Below are 19,656 nucleotides of genomic sequence, written 5' to 3'. Positions count from 1 at the left end.
GACTGCCTAGCGGGGAGCTCACTCGTGCTGCCAAACTGCCCTCTGAGTACTAATTTCTCCTCAGAGGTTAGAGCTGCTGTCAGCTCTGGTCGGAGAGGCTTCTCTCTGAGGCGGCCAGTGCACTAATGTAGAGCCGTAATTGGGGGCTTGCTGAGAACAGGACTGCTGCTCACTCATCCCTCAGGTTGCAGCTACGCCAGCCCCTCAAGGTGCATCACAGATGGGAGCAAAGAATATCAGAACCAAGGGCTGGAGAGATCGCGCTTCCAAGGACCCAGGCTCCCAGGCAGTTCCCAACCATTGTCACTCCAGGCCCAGGGGATCTGATGCCCTCTTCTGGCCTCCATGGGTACTGCAGGCAAGTGCTGGTCATACATTCATAAAAGACTCATTTATAGATAAAAAAAATGAATTTTTAAAAATAATAAGAGCCAGAAGAGTGGATGAGATAAAATGCCCATGCACCAGTAAATGAACCCCACCCATGTTCATTCACTCAACCCTAAGCAAGCTCACTGAGATATCCATACGTAAAAACAAACGCACTTCAATTAAAGGAAGACTGATTGGGAGGATGAAGAGGATCAGTGTGTGACAGGGGGACACAGAAGGTGAGTAAGATCCACACACAGTAGACATCATGTGTATGTATGAAACAGTAATGAGCCCCCTCGCTGTGTGATATATGTTAAGGAAATATATTTATGCTTATATATTTTAAATGTTTTTATATTTCTATGCAATTAATATATTAATCAACATTATATTTGTATGCAATTAATATGCTAATTAATGGTAATTAATTAATATTAATGCAATTAATATTTTTCCTCTGAAAAATAGGAGAGAAGATACAAGAACCTTTTGGTAGTCTTCATAAAACTGAAGTCAGAAAACACCACAAAAATGAGCTCCCAACCCCAGTGACTTCCTGTCCCACCATCCCATCCGGACATCCACATATGGAGAAAGGACTAGGAGAGGCAGTTCTTTGAAAGGAAGAGGCCTTGGGCTTCGTAATTCTCACAGGGCTGTATCAGCCCACTTTTATGAACGAGTTTATAAGTTTGTCTACAGTTCCAAGATCTAATCCCATGGTTCATTTTTAGTCATCTGTGGGCAAAATAAAGTTGAGGTCCCAACACATACATTCCCAACTGAGGTCAAACAAAGCCGTCCTTTTCTTTTAGTTCATATGCAATTGAAGAGAAATGTTTTCTTTTTCTTTTATTTTATTGGATATTTATTTGCATTTCAAATGTGAAGCTTTTCTCTCTATTAAAGGTGGCTAGACTGCCAGAGGCCAATACTCCATTATCTCCCCCACCTCAGAAAAACTTCTAAGGAAAGGCATTTAAATCTTTAATCTTTCCGGCTTGATGACGCTTTGTTTGCACAAAGGTCCCCTGTGTTTCCAAAGTTTGATAAGCAGGGGCTGTGAGCCTCTCCCCTTTTCCTTCACTTCAGATCCAGCTTCCTTCAGTGGGAGACACAGTCACCCACCACCTGTGTGACCTTTCTGTCCCAATATGCTTGCTAGCTCAGTGTGGGTGGTGACACACCCTTTTTTTCCAGAAAGAAATTGTGTTGGCTTCTGTTGGGTTGGGATGCTTCTTTGTACAATACACGGCCCATTCTTTTCCGACACAGGAAACATTGAAGGTTTCTGCCTCCAATGTTACAAAGACTATGAAATGGTAAACAAGTCTCCTTTTCACAATCTTTTTTGCTACCCTTTCCTCCTGGGGCTTTCCTTGATGATTCCAATGTGTAGAGCCCTCCAAAGACAACAGCAAGGCTGTGATGCATTACACACAGCACACTCAGGCTGACTCACCCTGCCATGAGGTCAACACCAATGAGTCAACGTTAGGCATCCACTGCCCGATCAAAGCGGAACACATATAAGATAATGCCATGCTCCTTTATAAATGAACTCATGAAGGAAAACTGGAAAAATACAGAGTATATTACAAGGGATCGTTAACATTACCAACACGTTATTAAAATTGATATTGAAAAGGATGATGGAGGAGCCCATAAGTCCCCTGAGGGATTATTGGCAGATAAGACTGTTGGGGGAGGGGTGACACTTTTTTCAGTAGTGTAGCCCTGAGCTGGAAAGTAACCTTGAGCAAGAAACTAAACTCAGTGACTCTCATTCTCTCTCCCTCTCCCCTCCCCCTCTGTCTGTCTGTCTCTGTCTCTGTCTGTCTGTCTCTGTCTCTGTCTCTCTGTCTCTCTGTCCCTCTGTCTCTCTCTCTCTCCTCTCTCTCTCTCTCTCTCTCTCACACACACACACACACACAGACTAGGGGGATTAAAGTTGGAGAGAGACATATTAGAAATACAGATTTCAGCAGCAGGGTAGGAAAATGGGCAAAGAAATCAGCTAAAATCCAGCTTAGAAACAATAAAACTATTAAACACGCTTTAAAATAAGGGAAGGATTGAACAGCATTCCTTGACACGAAAGCACAGAGCACCTGTCTCAAATGCTATTCTCTAGTCAACTATCACTAGTCGAGAAGACTTTCTCTTAGAAGATGAATTTTTGGTCCAACTTTTCAGTTGTTATTTTTGCATGTTTTATATATGGTTGCTGCATATCTGTGGAAACTATTTTAGTCTGTCCTCCCATTATTTATTCCCATTCAGATGAAAATTTAAATAAAACCTATCTTCCCATTCATCAAGATTGCTTCGGATTTATTTATGGTACAGCACAGACAAGCTTCTGGGAACAAGAACTTAAAATCCATTATAGTTTCTATTAATAATTATAGTTACTAATTGCTATGAGAACTTTGGGGATATGCTAACATATAGTTAAAGTGAGGACAGCCCAAAAGCTACTATAAATAGCCTTTCACGGTCTCACAGAAGTCATGAGAATCTTGGACTACAGAGACTGATTCTCAGATTTGCTAAGTACTGTTATCTTCCACCCAACAGCCAAAGTTAGGGACTGTACACTTACATCCACCTTTATAAATGATCTTTTTAATTTCTTAGTTTGGAATTATCACGTTCAGACAGTTATAGCTATTCAGGGAATCCCGCACGTGATCTTTGTTCAGTGACATGTCTGGCATGACACAAAGAGAAATAATGCAGTCAAAGGAAATCCAAGCGCTGGGAAAGAAGGGGCCTTCGTTTGTCATTAGGTCGTGCGGCCAGGGAGATCTCACCAAGGTTAGAGCTGACAATGGCTGGAATTTCTGAGAGCAAGCACGAGGCCATCCTAGGATGCGCATGCTAACCAGGAGGACTGCAAACGTAAAACCCCTGGAGTATTAGAGTTCTACCACACCTTAGGAGAGAGATGAAGCCCTCGTGATTGGTGTGGAAGACAGACAAGAAGGACAAAACAGGACATCAGAAAAGAAACAAGAGCCAGGCGCCGCCACATCCTATAGGCCACCACAGGGGCTTTGCATCTCTTCTAGGAGACAGGAAGAACGAAAGATGCAGGTAAAATTACCTTATAATTTATTATTCAAATTCCGGCCACTCTGTTGGTGGGAAGGGCAAGCTGGATGGGATGCTGGGTAAGGAGCCTGGAGCTGTCTGAGGTAGACAGTATGCAGCAGAGGACAGCACTAGCCTGGTCCTAACTAGATTCCCAAACTACTGAGCACAAGGCAGAGGCAAGGACGATGAGGAGAAGCTGGCTGTGCAAGGCAAGGGCAGGTCCAGAGGCTGTAATACACAGCTGGAAAGGCTTAGAGTGGGGATCAGATGGGGTATTAGACCGCGATTAAGAGGACTGGCTATCTCTAGAGAGCGCGTTGACATTTGGAGAGCTGGGGAGACTCCAGAAGGAGCTTGTGAAGGGACATCATGATGAAGAGGTGCAGGGAGCTCTGGGCAGACGGCCAAGTGCAGACATTAAGTCAGCAGTAACAAGCAGTGAGTGGAGGACAGTTGTTTGGGAGTTAACGGTGTGGAGATGGCACTTAAAGCGTTAGGACAGATGACATCGCCGGCGAGAAAAGGGTGGATGAAGAGAGAAAGCAGTAAAGACAAGCCAGGCTCCCCGGATTCTGCAGTCGGGCAGGCAGGGACAAAGTCAGAGCCTCGGAAGTCCACTGAGAACGTGCCAGAGGAAAACGGACGGTCCCTGGTGACAAGCTCTGCCTTGGTCCTGAAAGAAGCCTTGTGACATCTCCTAGTGAGCGCTGAGATGGGTTTCTAATAGTGCAGTTGAAGGCAGATCTGTGTGTTCTCTCATAAACCCATGAAGGAACTCGAGAGCAAGATCCCTGGTGGTCTGGCGAAGATTCGTCCGCAGAAGCAAGAAGGTCGGCTCCTGCCATCAGTCTGATTAAACACGCAAGAGACTCAGACATTGGCACAAAACTGCAAAGCCAAATCAGTTACCTTCAGGCTGGATCACGTGTACGAGAGAAGAGCCTCTCTGCCCTGCCCCAGGAAGCCCACTCTGACTTGTGGTTCTAGGAATGTGAAAATAAAATCCAATGGCGCACTAAAGGGAAGGGAGGAGAAGGCTCGCCCTAACTGCGGTGAGAAGCTGTACTGTTTCCTGCCATCGGGTCCTGTCAGCAGCATCCTCCACTGACATCTGAGACGGCCTCATGACTTCCAAGTGTGGGGTTTGTGCTTTCCCTCCAGACATGATCTACCTTCAGTTTGTTAGTTTTAGTTCAAGTTAGACATAGTTTATCTCTGCTTCCGACAGGGTAGGCATCCTTTCCTCTCTGAACTACACAGTCCTATGGCAGCTGATAAAGGTCACAAGGTTTAAAGCGAGGTTAGTTTCACAAGAAAAGTTCAGATACTTAATACCAAGACCTGTGCGTTCTGAGGGGGTAACTCTTCACATTCTTTTCACTTACTAGAAAGATTTGTTATCCTAAATTAGCCAAGGTAATGGAGGTCCTTTCTGAGGTTCTGTTTTGTGGTAGATGTCTGTTCTGACAACCAAGATCTGAGCCTATGCCACTGGGCTACAGTCTCAGCCCTTGACATGTGTTAAGTTTCATAGTATATATATATATATATATATATATAATATATCCCTAATTATAGTAATTATGTATACAATAGGCCTTGTTAATTTCTTTTGAGTTAAGGTCTTACTGTGTAGCCCATGCTGACTTCGAATATTCACATCTCCTCCCTCAGATTTGCGCCCCACTCCCCACCACCAGATTATGGGTGTGTGTCATCATGTCTGTCAACACAGCCAACTCCTTTGAATTTATTCCTCTGACTGTCGGCTGAGCCCCTCCCCAGCCTCAGGTAATACCCATCTCATTCTACTTCTGAGTTTAACATGTTGAATTCCACATTTGTCTCCCAGCTTATTCCAATTAGCACAATGTCCACATCCACTCCTCTTATACACAGTTAGATATTCTTTCAAAAGGGTGAACAGTTTTCCATTAGCTGACAACCGATCCTGCACCTTGTTCAAGAGTCGCTGTTCTTACACGTGGACGAGGATTCCACGCCATCTGTCATGTTCTTGAAATGCTTGAGAATGACCGGTTATCTGGGGGCAGAAACCGACTAAGCTAGGGGATCAACTCTGGGTCAATAAATACTTTAACAAGTGGAGAGTTTGCTGTCAACCGTACTTGTATTTTGTTTCGACAAATACAGATGGCTACCTTCTGGGTGCTCATTAGTGATACCAATCTTAAATGTTCGTGTGCTGTAGTTTCCTACGTGATTAAAATAGTCCACAAGAAATAGTGTCTATCGGAGGGTGTGTCAACAATCTAGAACAAGTCATTCTTATTTAAAGGAAAAATTCTAAAGATATTAACCCTTGTATTAGGTCAGAAATCATGATAAGCCACACTGGGGCTTTCTTCCCTGCCTACTAGGAGGCTCACAGACTAACCCGCTCACTACAGATTAGCACAGGTCATCGTCACAAAATGCCAGCAGGACGCACGGCCTCGTTTGTCAGGCTTGAGAAAAGACGCCTGTAGACTACATTCCTATGACATTCTAACAAAGGTGACTACTGGCTTTCGCGTTACTGAAGTTTAATGAGGTCAATTTTTCCCTCCTATGGAACACAGGAATGAACAACTCTAGGCCCTCTGACACCCTGCATATTCCACAAGAGGAACCCCAAGACAAAGTCTGCCCTCTACATTTTGACTTCACTGACAACTGGATCTCAGTCTGAGTCTGATGCCAATCTCTGGATTACCGGGTTGACAGTGATGAGCGGGACATGCATGTACTAAGGGAGTCTGAGGCAGGGGCAGCTTCTGTCCATTCCCCAGACGCAGAGCTATATGGTCCTGTCTGCTTCACTTCACCCTGCCCCACTGGAGGTCTGGAGCTGGGCTCTGACTTCACATCAGAAGGTGAAATTTTTGGAGGCAAGGATAAAAAGATTTGTGTATAGAAAATATTTGTGTCGTGAGGTACAGAGCAAATGTTATTCCACTGGTTCTTCTATGGCTCTTGGAGCTGAACTTGGGATGAAAGGCTGACATTGTAGAACCAGTGTTGACCGTGTTACCAACAAGGACCCCAGTGTGTATCACGCCACTCTGCCTCACAGGGTAACATGCATACAGAACTTCCTAAAGAAAGGAACGTATCACAGATAGGTTTCTAGTCTAAATGTAACTTTTGTTGCCAGATATGTCATCTCAGAGACTTACTGCAGAGTAAGCTCACCCTTTCTAGCTCTTTCTGAACTCTGGTTGGCTGGTTCAACTCAGCTGTTCTGGCCTAAACTCCCCTCCAGGCTGGCTGATTCAATCTGGCTTCTCTTAGCATCTCACTGAATTGCTCTGCTTGGCCTCAAACTAACCCTAGACATGTGTTCTAATCTCCTGGCTCCTTCTTATTCTCTGGCTTCAACTGCTTCTGCATGAACTCACAGACGCACTCAACTCCACTCTACTCACTGAACTACACTGAATTGCATCAAACTGAACTGAACTCCACTGCACTGCCTGAATTCAACTGAACTCACTCACTGAACTGCCCTCCGTGGTCAGGGATTAAGGGTTTGTACTAAGAGTGTGACTGCATTCCAGACAGATCACACAGACCTAGGAGGTCTTTGGATGTGATCCCTTGCCAAAGCAACCATGTTGCTGGATTAAAATTCCTCCACGTCCAACCAAAATATCCTGTCCCCACCTAAACTTTCAATGTTCTTCAGATATTCAGACCCTATTGGTGAAGCGAACGTCTTACTAAAACCTTGAATTTTCAAAAGTGTTAAAAAATAAATTTAAACAAAACTTGGATTTTTTAATACTTTTTATCAGCACATTTTGGAGGCACATTAACTCTCTGGGGCCACACAAACCAGACGGCACCTTTCCTCGTGCTTTATCTGAAAGGCAGTTTTGGTCAAACAAGGACTTGGGGGTAGAGTTCATCCTTGTTTAACAAAGGTTAGCTTTCTGGTTTGACTTTGCAATCTGTACTTACTGACTTCACCTTAGAATAACAAAACTGGCTTCCAATTCTTAGTTTTCTCTTTTCTAAAATGACTTTAATTCATCCTGTTCTTTCTTCTTTCATAAGATAAACATCATTTCTAAAACTAAGTGTATAAAGGTTTGGGTTCTAGGGCAGGATAGACTAAGAACTATCAGTAATGGCATTTAACAGTCATACACAAAACATTTATTCCCTGTGACTCAGCTCTGCATCCATAAAAAGGGAAGCACATCCCCCTTCACTTCAAGATGTCATGGTAAAATCACGTGCATTAATACACCAAAGGCGTGTGTATCTGCACATATTAACTGTTGCTTTAAGTTCTGGTGTTGTTATTATTAATTATTTAGAATTTTTTTGAGTTCTTTGTTTTTCTCTAGATAGTGTCAGTGCCTGGAGTGGGGATGAGAAGCCATTTTTCTTTTCTCTCTCTCTTTTTTTTTTTAGTATTTATTTTATTTTTAATTGTGTCTGTGTCTATGCGTGGGTATTGCACACGAGTCACAAGTAGGGTGAGGGCAGAGACCAGAGTGTGCTGTCCTGGGAGCTGGGGTTATGTTCAAGGTTTGAGCAGTTGAGTGATAAAAACTGAATTCCATTCCCTGTAAGCACAGTGTGAGCTCTCAACGGCTGAGCTGTCTCTTCTGCTCTGCAATCCTTTCTCATTTTATTTATTGGAATGGAGGACCAACTAATTTCCTCCTAGTTCCCACAACCAGTGGACACAACACAGATCATGTTTTGCAGGATGAAAATGCAGGAAGTGTTTACAAGGGAAAAGGAAACGTTAAAAGAACTGGATCTGATCACAGGACTTCTCCGCATTCACAGCAAAGGTGCCTGAACCCAACGGGAGACGGCGTGTTCCAGAAGGTAGGGCAGCGACATCTGTTTCCTCTGTCAGTATGGAACACGCTAGAGAAATGGCAGGCTTGGATTTGGTCCTGGAGGCTGAGCCAGCCGTAACAAACAAGGTTAAAGTGGAGGCAGAACTCACATTTACAACCGTGTCAGATGTCTACTGTGTTCTAAGTGTCAACAGGATTTACATATGGTGACGCTGCACTTTAGAGAGATAGGAAAGCCAGGAAATAGAGTTCAGTAAAGGAAACTAATGACATAAGTGATGGTGCGTAAGGAATTCCAGAAACTGGGGGTCAGGCGAAGGCTACGTTCCCAAAGTATATGTGACATTAACATAACATGCACCTTCTCTGAGACCTGCGGAAATGTTTTCGGGGATATTCACAAAGCATACTGTTCCACAAAGTAACTAACTATACAAGAGGATCGGGCTGGTCCAAGTTCAATACAAGAAGCATGACGGACAGATGAGAGAAGTGTAATTTCTTGTAACAGTGGGAATCTAAACATTTCAGGGCTGGGGTAAACAAGAAAATGTAAGCATTGGGACAAGACTGCTGTACCCACATCCCACCAGAAGAAAGAGTTAATCACCTGCTGCGTCATTTTCAAGATCCCCTTCACTAATGTTATCCAAAACTTCCTAGCGATCCCAGCCATTTCCTATCAGTGAACTAGACTAAGCCACAGAAAGACATGTTTAATGGGACACAGAGTTCACCAGAACAAAACAAAGAGGCATACAAGTGGGCACCACCAAACATGGCATTACAGAGTCTAAAGCCAGGGCTCTCTACCTCCCGTAGGGCCTAGTGAGGAAGATTCAACCCCGACCTGCTGGCAGGAGTCGGGTTAAGAAAATGACGAATTATGGAATCTACCAGTGAGACCATCTAGCCCCATACTTCCCTCCAATGGTTGCCTGTCATTCATAACAGCTTTTTGCGGTGATGTAGGAAGACAGTGGAGAAGCCAGTGCCTTCCTGGCTGGTGTGTGTTTTCCTGTAAATGTGCTATATGTAAATGCAAATGTATTACCCTTCCGATTTACCACTAGACTACTGTGAACTTCAGTTTCTCCCCTCAGTCTTTGCTCCAGCAACTCTAGTTCAAAGTCAGGATCTTTCCACTCTAATCCGGCAGAAGACGGATCTACATTTTAAAATTACTTTACATAAGGTTATAAATAGAACCTGGTAAATACATTAAGCTGGTGTCTTTCTTCTCTCATCCCTCTTAGACCACCGCCAAGACAGACACCCATTTTTTTTGAGTGTTATCCTAACAACGAGCATTAATTAATTAAAGAATAGTAAAGTTTTAGATGGAATTGGCTAAACCTACAAAATTTATGTTGGATCAAAGCTATACTATCCGCTTCTTCAGAGCTGTAGGGAAGTCGTGTGTTGATCTGGGATCATGTTCTTCGTGATGAGTAGTATTTCCTTTGAATTGTGTGACTGCCCTTAATATGCCCAACTCAGAATTTTCCTTAAGAGCTGCCAACATTAGCAAAACAAAATGGACGGCGTGGATGAACCACTATTTGCTGCTGTCCCTCACCTGTGGGATAAGCATGGCGGGCGGATGCTAAAACCGCTATCGGTAATGCCTACCATGTATTTACACTTAACTGCAATCCTGAAACAAGGCTAGATTCACTGCTACATTAGAAATGGAACTGGGGCTGGGGTGCAACTTGGCACTGGAGGGCCTCTCTGCCTTGGTTTCTGATTCTGCAGGCCGACCAGGGCGAGGAGGGCAGTTCACTTAGAATTACATGACTATAGGCTTGCAAGCTCTGAGAGATTTCATAGTGTAAAAGGGAGCTCCTTTTTACTGGGAATAAACAACCAACAGTTCAAGAAATCAGGCCGTAGTGTGCGAGTGAACGTCGTGAAATTGTAACACTTGATAGTCTAAGGCGCCATGTACCCACCCCAGATACTGCTGATAGTCAAGGACTGTAACTTGCTGTGTAAATGTCCTGTCTTTCACATTATACATTATCCTTAGAGCACACAAATGGGGGACATAGGGGAGAATTTGAAGGGGAGAAAGACAAAAGAGACTAAAAAAGAACAAGTTGTGAGGGGGGAAGAAGAAAGAAGGGGAAGCAGGAGGTTGTGATGAGAAAGGTGGGTGGGGACTGGTCAGAGAAGCCGGGAGCAGAGTACCAGTCACACCGCTCAATAACCCGCATGACTTCTCAGCTGTGGACAGTGGTCCCATTGATAACCTGTGCTAGACTAAACCTCTTCCAGCGTAGCAGATTAAAGGATGGTCCTTTAATCAATAGAACCTAATAATAAAAAAGCTTCGTCTGTCTAAAGAAAGCTGACTTAGCATCAAAGGTATACAGGAGTCTTAAAATGTTCTCCTGGGTAGAACCCTGCACCCTCAAACTAGTCTCTGCAGTTGAAGCCTACCAGATATAGATCTTAAAGTAAAAACTATACATACAGTCTTCAAGGAACTCACATTTAAAAAAATTAATCAAGCTGTGTGCAGAAAATGCCTTCAAGAAGCTCTTCCCTCAAGGACCCGGCCAGGGTGTGTACGGCTACTCTCCGAGCTACTTCCCAGAGCCAGAGGTCTTCGAGGGGAATGTCCTACAAGCAGAGCTTTTAACATTGCACCATCTTCATCTTTTAATATTTTATTTTATTTTAAATTATGCGTCGTGGAGGGGAGAAGAGAATGCATGTGACTGCAGGCGCTTCCAGACCCGCTTATCAGCTCCGTCAGGAGCCTGGGCTTCTGGAGGTTGTGAGCCTTGGAGGTGGGTGCTGGGAACGGAACCCAGGTTCTCTGCAAGAGCAGTTTGGACCCCTCACTTCTGAGCAGGGCTTGGTATTTAAAAATCAATCTCGGGGTTGGGGATTTAGCTCAGTGGTAGAGCGCTTGCCTAGGAAGCGCAAGGCCCTGGGTTCAGTCCCCAGCTCCGAAAAAAAGAACCAAAAAAAAAAAATCAATCTCAACTTGTAAAATATCAATATTCTCCATAAATATTTTTTATGTTTGCTTAAAATAGATGAAATTGAAATCATATTTGGGGTTGGAATTCTATTTAAGCTTGATTACTTTATTAATGAGTCTAAGACCGGGTGACACAGATTAATGTCTCCATTAAATTAGAACTTTGATAAATATATTTCCATTTCTACATGCTTTATGTCAGTATTATGACTTGAGCATGAGCCCTTTTCTCTGCTCACAGGAACTTACCATATTCAGCCTAAATTCCCCCTCTTTCTTTCCTGGATTGAGTGGACAGAAGCCCAATTACTCTATTTCTACAAAATATACGGTCTTTATAAATCTTTAACATTCCAAATCTTCACAAAATTCTGGTCACTCAATGCATGATTTCCAGATATGAAGCTTCTCTGCAGTGGAAGGCTGGACCTCAGCAACTACTAGGGAAGATTAAAGATGTAATGAGCCCAACTAATTATGATTAACAATTATCTGAAGTAGCATTATAGATTATCAGAATAAAGCCGTGACCTAATGTGTAATCTTTCCAAGGTAACTGGCGAGGCTTACAGACGATCCTGTGAAGCTGGCCAACTCTCAAGCAGAGGAAAAGAAATAAAAATTCACTTTTAAATGTTTTCTTTTAACTGTGTCCATCAGTGAAAAGTTTGGAATCCACTTGTACTTATTTGAGAAACCTGTTCAAATATTCAAGATCCTGTTAAAATTAAAAATTTTTATTAGAGAAAGGCAGTTCATGATTGTAGAGGTGCAGCTATGTTTTATTCTTAACATCTAAATAAAACCATTGTTCAAGATAAACATTCACAAAAATGAGGGGAATTATTCTAGTAAGGTCTAGTCAGTGGTGCTAAGAATGAATGAGAGCTCTGCCCAAGTGAGAAGCTTTAGACTAGCGTTCCAAACACCTGGGCTTTTCTATTTTCCTTTCTTTTTTTTCAGCTTGAAATTGGAATAAAAATACACAGAATAAAAATTACACAGAGCAAGACTTATATTATTTCAAAAAAATATGAACTACATCAGTACAATATGAGTGGGATAAAACCACATAGAGTAAGATAAAATGTGTAACGAGTAAGGCAGAATGCTTTAAAAACATCCAATTTCTGTAGACATGTGTGCACAGGACACAGGTGCATTTCACTTAGAAATCGCACGTGATGAATGAGTTTAACAGTTGAAATGTGCTGACTCCAGGCTCTGAAACGTACAAGGAAAAACGGCCACACAATAGTTACATTAGCAATCAGAAGTTACTTTCATCCGAACAGTAACATCATTCCTTTAAAGGGAACTAAGTCTGGGGTGTATTTTCAAAATATGTCTAAGAAACACTGTTACTTCTTTACTTGAAATGCCACCACCTTGTGCTTTCTTTGAAAAGAAATTGAATAGCCACCAGTTGATCACATTTACCAGCCGAGCACATTTACCTACAAAAGTAGTTAAGTGTAGTTATTTCGGCAAAGCAGCCTTAGTGTGTCATCCTGATTGCACCTTTAAAGGGCAATGTTCCATTTGGGCCTTAGGAAATTGAGTCTCCTGCCTTCCCCACAGTACCACTTGTGAAAAAAATGATGAGGTAAAAAAATAAAATAAGCCACCAACAGTGACGCTGGGTCAACAGAATGCAGTAAAAAGCTCCTTTCCCACCGCTGCCAATTTGATTTTACATAGCCAAGTTCTGACTGCTGGCTTCCCTTCAGTCGGGCACTTCTGAGCCTACTTCTCACCTGCTCTGCTTTATGCTACCAAAGTGGCAGGGATTCTAACCTCGTAAATCGCCTTCTGAAAGCTGAAGTATTGGGCAGACTCACATGCCTGTGCCGTTGCTCTACAATGTTCTTGGACAACGCCTAGCTTCACCACGGCGACCACGTAAAGTCCCTTACCTGGTGGGCAGGTTCTTATCTGACATGAATTCCAAGATGTCTAAAAGGCTTTCTCTTCTAAAGCACTGATATGCTTTCTCAGAGATATTAGCTATCCCAAGCAAAGAGGAATAAACATCTTTCTGAAGTTTTAGGTAAAACTGGAAGAATTTAACGTCCACAATTCTCTGTAAATCAACTGGACAACAGCAAGTGGGGGCAGCTATGAACACAAGGTAATTATATACCTCTGGTTGTTTGTGAGGAAGAGGTATGGCCACATGAGCAGGGTGCAGACTTCAACTCAGTCCTCACGGGTCTCACAGAACTGAGCTGGTCCCTAGAAGAAACAGAGTGTCCCTGGGCGTGGCAGGGAAGAGAAACAGCTCTGTGACTTTGTGGCTGTACTGCCTAGACTCCCATTTCCTGTTCCAATTGTTTGGGGATTTCTACCAAAAACAAAAAATAAGTCTCAGATTCGAAGTCTGGAAATCCCATTGGGAAGTTGATCTTTGGACTTGCACTCCCCCAAAAGGGAAATTCTAGAAAACTAAAGCATTCTAATTCTGAGAGCTTTCTGATTCAACACTAAGTATGTGGGATCTTTTTAATCGACTAAAGAGCCTTGTATAACAGACTATAAAACACACGGGAAGGAGACTGTCACCCTTTGTCGTGAAGCAGAAGCTCATGAAGAAATCTGTTAGAAATCCTGACATTTCTGTCACAGGCTTAGACTCTCTAGCCCTGTATTACTGCCTTCGTTTCGTCAAAGATTTTCAACAGAGATCTTTAAATAAATATAATTCATACAGGAATGCATAACTTTGAAGTGTTTGTATTATACACTGCCACACAGCCCAAGCCTCAGAGACTAGGTGACATCTCCATTCACAGTCTATGGTGGGTACCATTCTACACACCAGGTCTTTCTCAGCACAGTCTTTAGGGGGAAAGAAAAAGGAAAAAAAAAAAACCTCAAAACTACCAGCCCTCCACCCAATGCCATTCAGCCAAAGCCCTGAGCTCCATGGAAATCTAAGACAAACCCGTGTTTCCTGACATAGGTGCTGCATTTAGAAGATGTAGACGGCTAGAAAGAGATTCCCAAGGCAAAATTTTACAGATTTCCTCACCTGAGTAGGCATTTTAGCCAAATGACCTCTGACTTTCAACATTCACCAAAACGAGCCAACCACGAATGTACTTATTATGACTTCCTATAGTGAGTCAATTCTTACAGATGCTTTCATTTCCAAAGATTTAATAATGAAAGCCACATGGACGTATAATTTCAGTTTTAAGCATTTCTCTTGCCTCTAGCCTACTCTATAGGAAAAAAAACTGGAGGCCTAGAGTCATTGTATAGCTGGTTCCCAAAGCTAAAACTTCGATACAGTATTTAATGGGAATTTAAAATGGTATTATTCTCTCTAATAATTTGACCTTTCAAGTTTCGTGATAAAATCCCCCGCCCCATCTTTTCTGGTGGCATAAAAGAGATTCCAGGGACCTGTTCCCTGCCATGTCCAATCCAAATAATACAGTCACCTTTTTTCAGGTTTAGTGACATGATTACATTCAGGCTGAGGTTTACAGCAAAAGCTGCAGATGCTACATTCTTAGTCTCACATGTGCTTTCTTGGCCGACCAGGGCTGTACAGAGGATCTGTGTGGTGGGGGACAATACGGCTTTGTCATCATCGAAGACTCCATCACAACCTGACAGTAGCACCTCTAAGACCAGCCTTCACTCACTGGCCCATGACTCTCACAGCTAATAGGCTAGCACATCTGCTAAGGGGCACACCAAGTGACAACTGTCTCAGTTTGCGGGTTAGGCCTAGCTGTTCCTTCCACTTCAAAGATTTTCATGGCCTCAGAAAAATCACCTGATCACTCTCGGGAAGGGAACGCATACAAGCAAGCCCTTTTCTTTTTTTTTCCCTCGGAGCTGGGGACTGAACTCAGGGCCTTGCGCTTGCTGGGCAAGCGCCTTACCACTGAGCTAAATCCCCAACCCCAGCCCTTTTCTTTAAAAGACTAGTCACAGAAATTAACTTCCTAAAATTAAATTCTAAAATTCCACGGGCAAGGCTGCCACCATTCCACAACAAAGTTGTGAAGGCACTGGTTTAAAAATCTAGGATGAACATACTCAAAGTATTTGGGGGTGGATAGGAAGGTTTTATTGAAATGGAAAACTGAAGTAGTTTTGTAAAATTTTCACTTCCAAATCTATGTGAAATGCCAGCCATCTTCTGCTCTGTCAACACCTGTAGCCTATTACAGACGGTGTCTACGGGATGGCATGAGTTCACTCTATGATAGCTTATTTAATTGGGTATCAATATTTTGTGGAAATTTTCCAATTTAATATTTTTATCATTGTTTAAGAAGTCCCAGTATGAAGACTGAAAGTAAACATGTTTTATCTCCCCACATAATTCCACTTGATCAAAAGAATAGGTACCACATTAAATTGCTCTTCTTGTAGCTAATTTTTATTTTTGAGTAATGTTTTAACCTCAATGAAGGGTTGCATACTACATTAAATTACTCCTCTTGTAGCTACATTTCCTTTTTGAGTAATGTTTTAACCTCGTTGAAGGACTGCATACTGATCCCTTTGGAGAGGGATCGGCTTTCCCGCGAGTAGCTTGTAGCTCCTACCAGGGACTTAAAGCGGTGCAGATACAAGTCATTAAGAATCATCACCCAGACGATGCTAACAAAAGCAAGCATCAAGCTAAAAGTATGAAGGGGATGACAGAAATCATCAATCACTGATATTTTTATGACCCTTTAAAAGAATAAAGGGCTGGAAACAGCCGCTCTGGTTCTTGAGGATTGCCTGACACTCGGTAGATCGCTGGGGACTCCTGGCTGCAAAGCAGCGGGAACTTTTAGCTGGCCGCCGGCATGGGCAGCCACCGACCAAAGCGCTCCAAGTCTGTGGGCAGCTGGCCTGCAAAGTCCAATGACAATCCCAGCGCCACCTGGGGACCCACCAAGGGGGTCCCAGAACGGGACAAAAGTCTGGTATCTAGGTACTGGGGTTAGGAAAAGAGAATACACAAGTTAGGCAGGCAGCTGCAGGGAGTGAGGAGGGAAAGACAGCAGTGCCCAAAGCTTGTGTGGCCTGTCACATAAGCACCAGTTTATCCCGAGATGTGTTAAGGGACAGTTGAAATCCCATCTCAGGACTCCATTCTCCACTAACTTTGTTCTCTCTCCCCAGGTAGCGAACCCCGCTGAGGTAGGAGGTTGTCCGGGTCTCTGCCCGGCTGGCCCCTGGGAAAAAGGAAGAGGATGGGAAGATGCGCTCGCGGGCCACCGCGGCGCCTTGTGGATGCCGTGGTACCTACCATGGTATTCCTGTCCCGGTACGTAGTAGGTGGGGTTGCCCGCAATGTGCAGGGAAATGAGCACCTCGCCCTGCTCCCCATCCCCTTCCAGCTCCCCGTGGTGGGTGCACAGGAAAAAGAAGGGCGAGAAGCGCGGGTAGTAGCCCGTGGCGGCGCGCGCCCTCAGCGTCGCCAGCAGCAGCAGCAGCACGGCCAGGACGAGAGTCCGCGGCGCCCAGCAGCCGCGCTCCATGCCGCCGCGCTCCGTGCCGCCGCGCGCCCCGCGCGCTCTCTCATCCACTTTCGGAGGCACCGGCACGGAGGAGCCGCGTGCTGGGAAGGCGAGCCGGCGGCGGGCTCGATCCGAGCGGCTCCGGGCAACCGAGCCCGCGGGGGGAAGTTGGCGGGAGACCGAGGCTCCCGAAGTTACTTTGGGCCGCGGGAGCGAGAGCGTGGGGACACCGGGGCCGCGGGCGCCGAGAGCGCGTCGTCCGCCTCCGAGCGCCGCCGCTGCCCGTGTGCATGCGACGCCCCTCGGCCGGGCTTGGGAAAGCGCCCGCCCCCTCCGCACCTTCTTAAAGCCCCGGGCGCCGCCCCCTCCCCCGCCGCCGCCACACGTGTCCCAGCCGCGCCCCCGCCCCCGCGCCCGTCCCCGCCCCCTCGGGCTGTGTCCGCACCCCGGGCTGCGTCCCGCGCACACGCGCGTCTCCCGCCCACGCCCCGCTCGGCCGGGAAGGGCAGGGCTGCCCGGCCGCTGCGGGAACGGTGAACGGCCGGGGACCGACGGGCTGCCCCGGGGAGCCGGAGCCCGGGGCTCACAGCTGCCCGTTCTGCGAGGACGCGCGGGGAAGCCGAGGGCGGCGGGGACCGCGCCGTTCTTTGTCTGCGCCGGCTGCTCCCCGCGCCCCTCGGGGCCCGCCGCCCCGCAGTCCCCGCGCCCAGCGCTTGTTCTGGGGACCCGCCCGCCAGTGGCCCCGAGCCGCGACGGTGCCCCGCGTGCCCGTACCCTTTCCAGCCAGGCCTCGCGACCTCACCGCTGCCCCGGCCCGGGTCCTCAGCGGCAGCCAGGCTGAAAGGGAGATTGGGTGACGGTGGGATTGCCACCTGGAGTGGTGGGGGGCTAGATAGTCGGGCTGCTTGGCTGTAGGGGCTGTGGGGATTGTGGGGATTGTGGAGAGGGGACTGGACAGGCACGCTTCGCCGGACTCTGGCTTTACGTGTTGCTCCCGAAATCCTAGGACGGAGATGGGGGCAGTAAATTTTAGGTCCGAGTTTATTTCTTTTTCATATCATGCATGACCACTGTCCCTGGGGTGGGGGAGGGGAAGGCATGCAGAGGAGTGGCTGGCAACAAGGATGAAGCGGGCGGTAATGAGCTGCCGCACGCAGGACTGCGGACAAGTGAAACCATCTAGAAGCACATTTTTAACTGAGCGCCGCTGGCAGGAGCCCGGAGGCACCCAGAGAAGTGAGAACAGGGCTGCCAGGTTTTAATGCGTTTCCCCAGGCTCAGCACCAAGCCAGAATAAGAAAGCCTTGCTTATAAAGAAACCAGGAAACGGGAATGTCTGAAATGGTAGTCTTTGCCTGAGTTTGGGAAAAGGGCATCAGAAGGCAAGATCGAAAAGGAGACCTCTGTGGTCATTTCACTGCAAAAGATTATTTTCTGCCTCTTACCAAAGCATAGGTTTAGCAGATAGGAACTGCTCGTTGGTCTCCATTACTTAAAATCCTCCCAAAGTTCAACATCTATGTAGAACACACACACACACACACACACACACACACACACACACACACACACACACACAACTAATATCACACTGGAGCCGTGCAGGCTACAGGCTGTAGGTCCTTAGCCTAGTGTAACCCTAACACCACCACCAGAAGAAGCAAATCTCTTCCCCCATTTCATGGTTGAGAAATCAGAATAGCTTGCCCCAAATAAGATGAAGGCTGACACTCAAGGTTCTCGGCCTGCCACTGTCTACAGCTCTAGTTCAGGAGGAAACCAGGACGACCACCTATTTCTGGGAGGCCAGAGAGACACCTGCATCTTCCTCCAACCTGGATTAGGTTCAGTTTAGCTTCAGCAGCCATCATGATAAGGCTTGGCTGGAGCAGCTGTTTACATTAAAATTTGAGTTCTTCAGTCACATTAACCACATTCCTAAGTAACCCCACGGCTACATATGGCAGCAGGTATTGAATCAGTGCAGACTTGCAGACTAGTTAGGTAGCACTGTCATATACAGAAACGGTGAATGTGAAGTCTAGTCATTAGATTACATTTGCCAACCGCGTCCTCTATACCAGAGTGCTGGATGCCGTGCTGTGAGCTGTAGCCGACATGCGCTGGACCACATGGAACTCAGAATCTAGTGCTGGGAGAAGGTAAATTCGAAGAGTAGACAACATTAATTCTGACGGGCTAAATGTTATGCAAACGCAAAACAGATATATAGTTTACAGGGCAAAGAGTGTGCTCTCCACCTAGTGGTCCGGAAAAGCTTCCCCGAAGTGCGGGGGCGGCGGGGGGGGGGGCGGGGAGAGCTGGAACTTTCAGTGTGGACGTGTGGGCATGTGGGAAGAACACTGCAGCCAGGAAACCAGAGTCCAAAGGCCCCGAACCAGCGCTGTGCATGGACATTCAAGGCTCAGGAAAGGCAGCAAAAAAACAGGAAGGATGCTGGGGGCTGAAGCAACAGACTGAAAACACCTGGCGATGAGGACCTCGGGACCAGGGATGATGTGAGTAGAATGCCAAAAGTTAGGTGTCTGGCTTCTCACCAGTTTCTAAATACACACATACATATATGCACACATACATACATACATACATTCATACCTTATTACTTTATTGTAATCTAATTTACAGCACAATCTCTAGCATAGTATGAAAGAACGTTAACTCTTTCGTTACTTGACCACAGGATAATCACCACAAGAGCAACTATGGTATGCAAAACCCTTCGTTAAGCTCTGGGGAAAGCAGTTCCTGCCCCATCAATGTTACCTTTCAGTGGGAGAGACAGATCCCAACTACTATGATCAGTTACAGAGTTACAAAATTGGTACATGCCCTTGGGAAGGAAAAAGTGACTGGGAAAAAGAGGGCAGCA

The 19,656-nt window shown here is 45.6% G+C and overlaps 1 protein-coding gene across 4 annotated transcripts in view; it reads right to left on the bottom strand.

The window, feature by feature from the left end:
- Reln (reelin) overlaps window positions 1-17,087 on the bottom strand; it is a 426,762-nt gene extending 409,675 nt beyond the window's left edge. For 2 of the 4 annotated variants that reach the window (XM_006235873.4, XM_039107062.2), the window contains exon 1: window positions 16,556-17,076. In XM_006235873.4, coding sequence (XP_006235935.1) covers window positions 16,556-16,787 — 232 coding nt within the window. In that variant the 5' untranslated portion in view covers window positions 16,788-17,076. Of the gene's footprint in view, window positions 1-16,555 lie in introns of all 4 variants that reach the window. The other 2 variants (XM_039107060.2, NM_080394.3) reach the window with 2 other exon arrangements.
- Between the last annotated feature and the right edge of the window lie 2,569 nt (window positions 17,088-19,656).

Source organism: Rattus norvegicus, chromosome 4, assembly GCF_036323735.1.
Source record: "Rattus norvegicus strain BN/NHsdMcwi chromosome 4, GRCr8, whole genome shotgun sequence".
In the NCBI taxonomy this organism is placed as follows: Eukaryota; Metazoa; Chordata; class Mammalia; order Rodentia; family Muridae; genus Rattus; species Rattus norvegicus.
The sequence above is the reverse complement of the archived record's forward strand: the minus strand, read 5'-3'. Positions and strand labels throughout refer to the sequence as shown.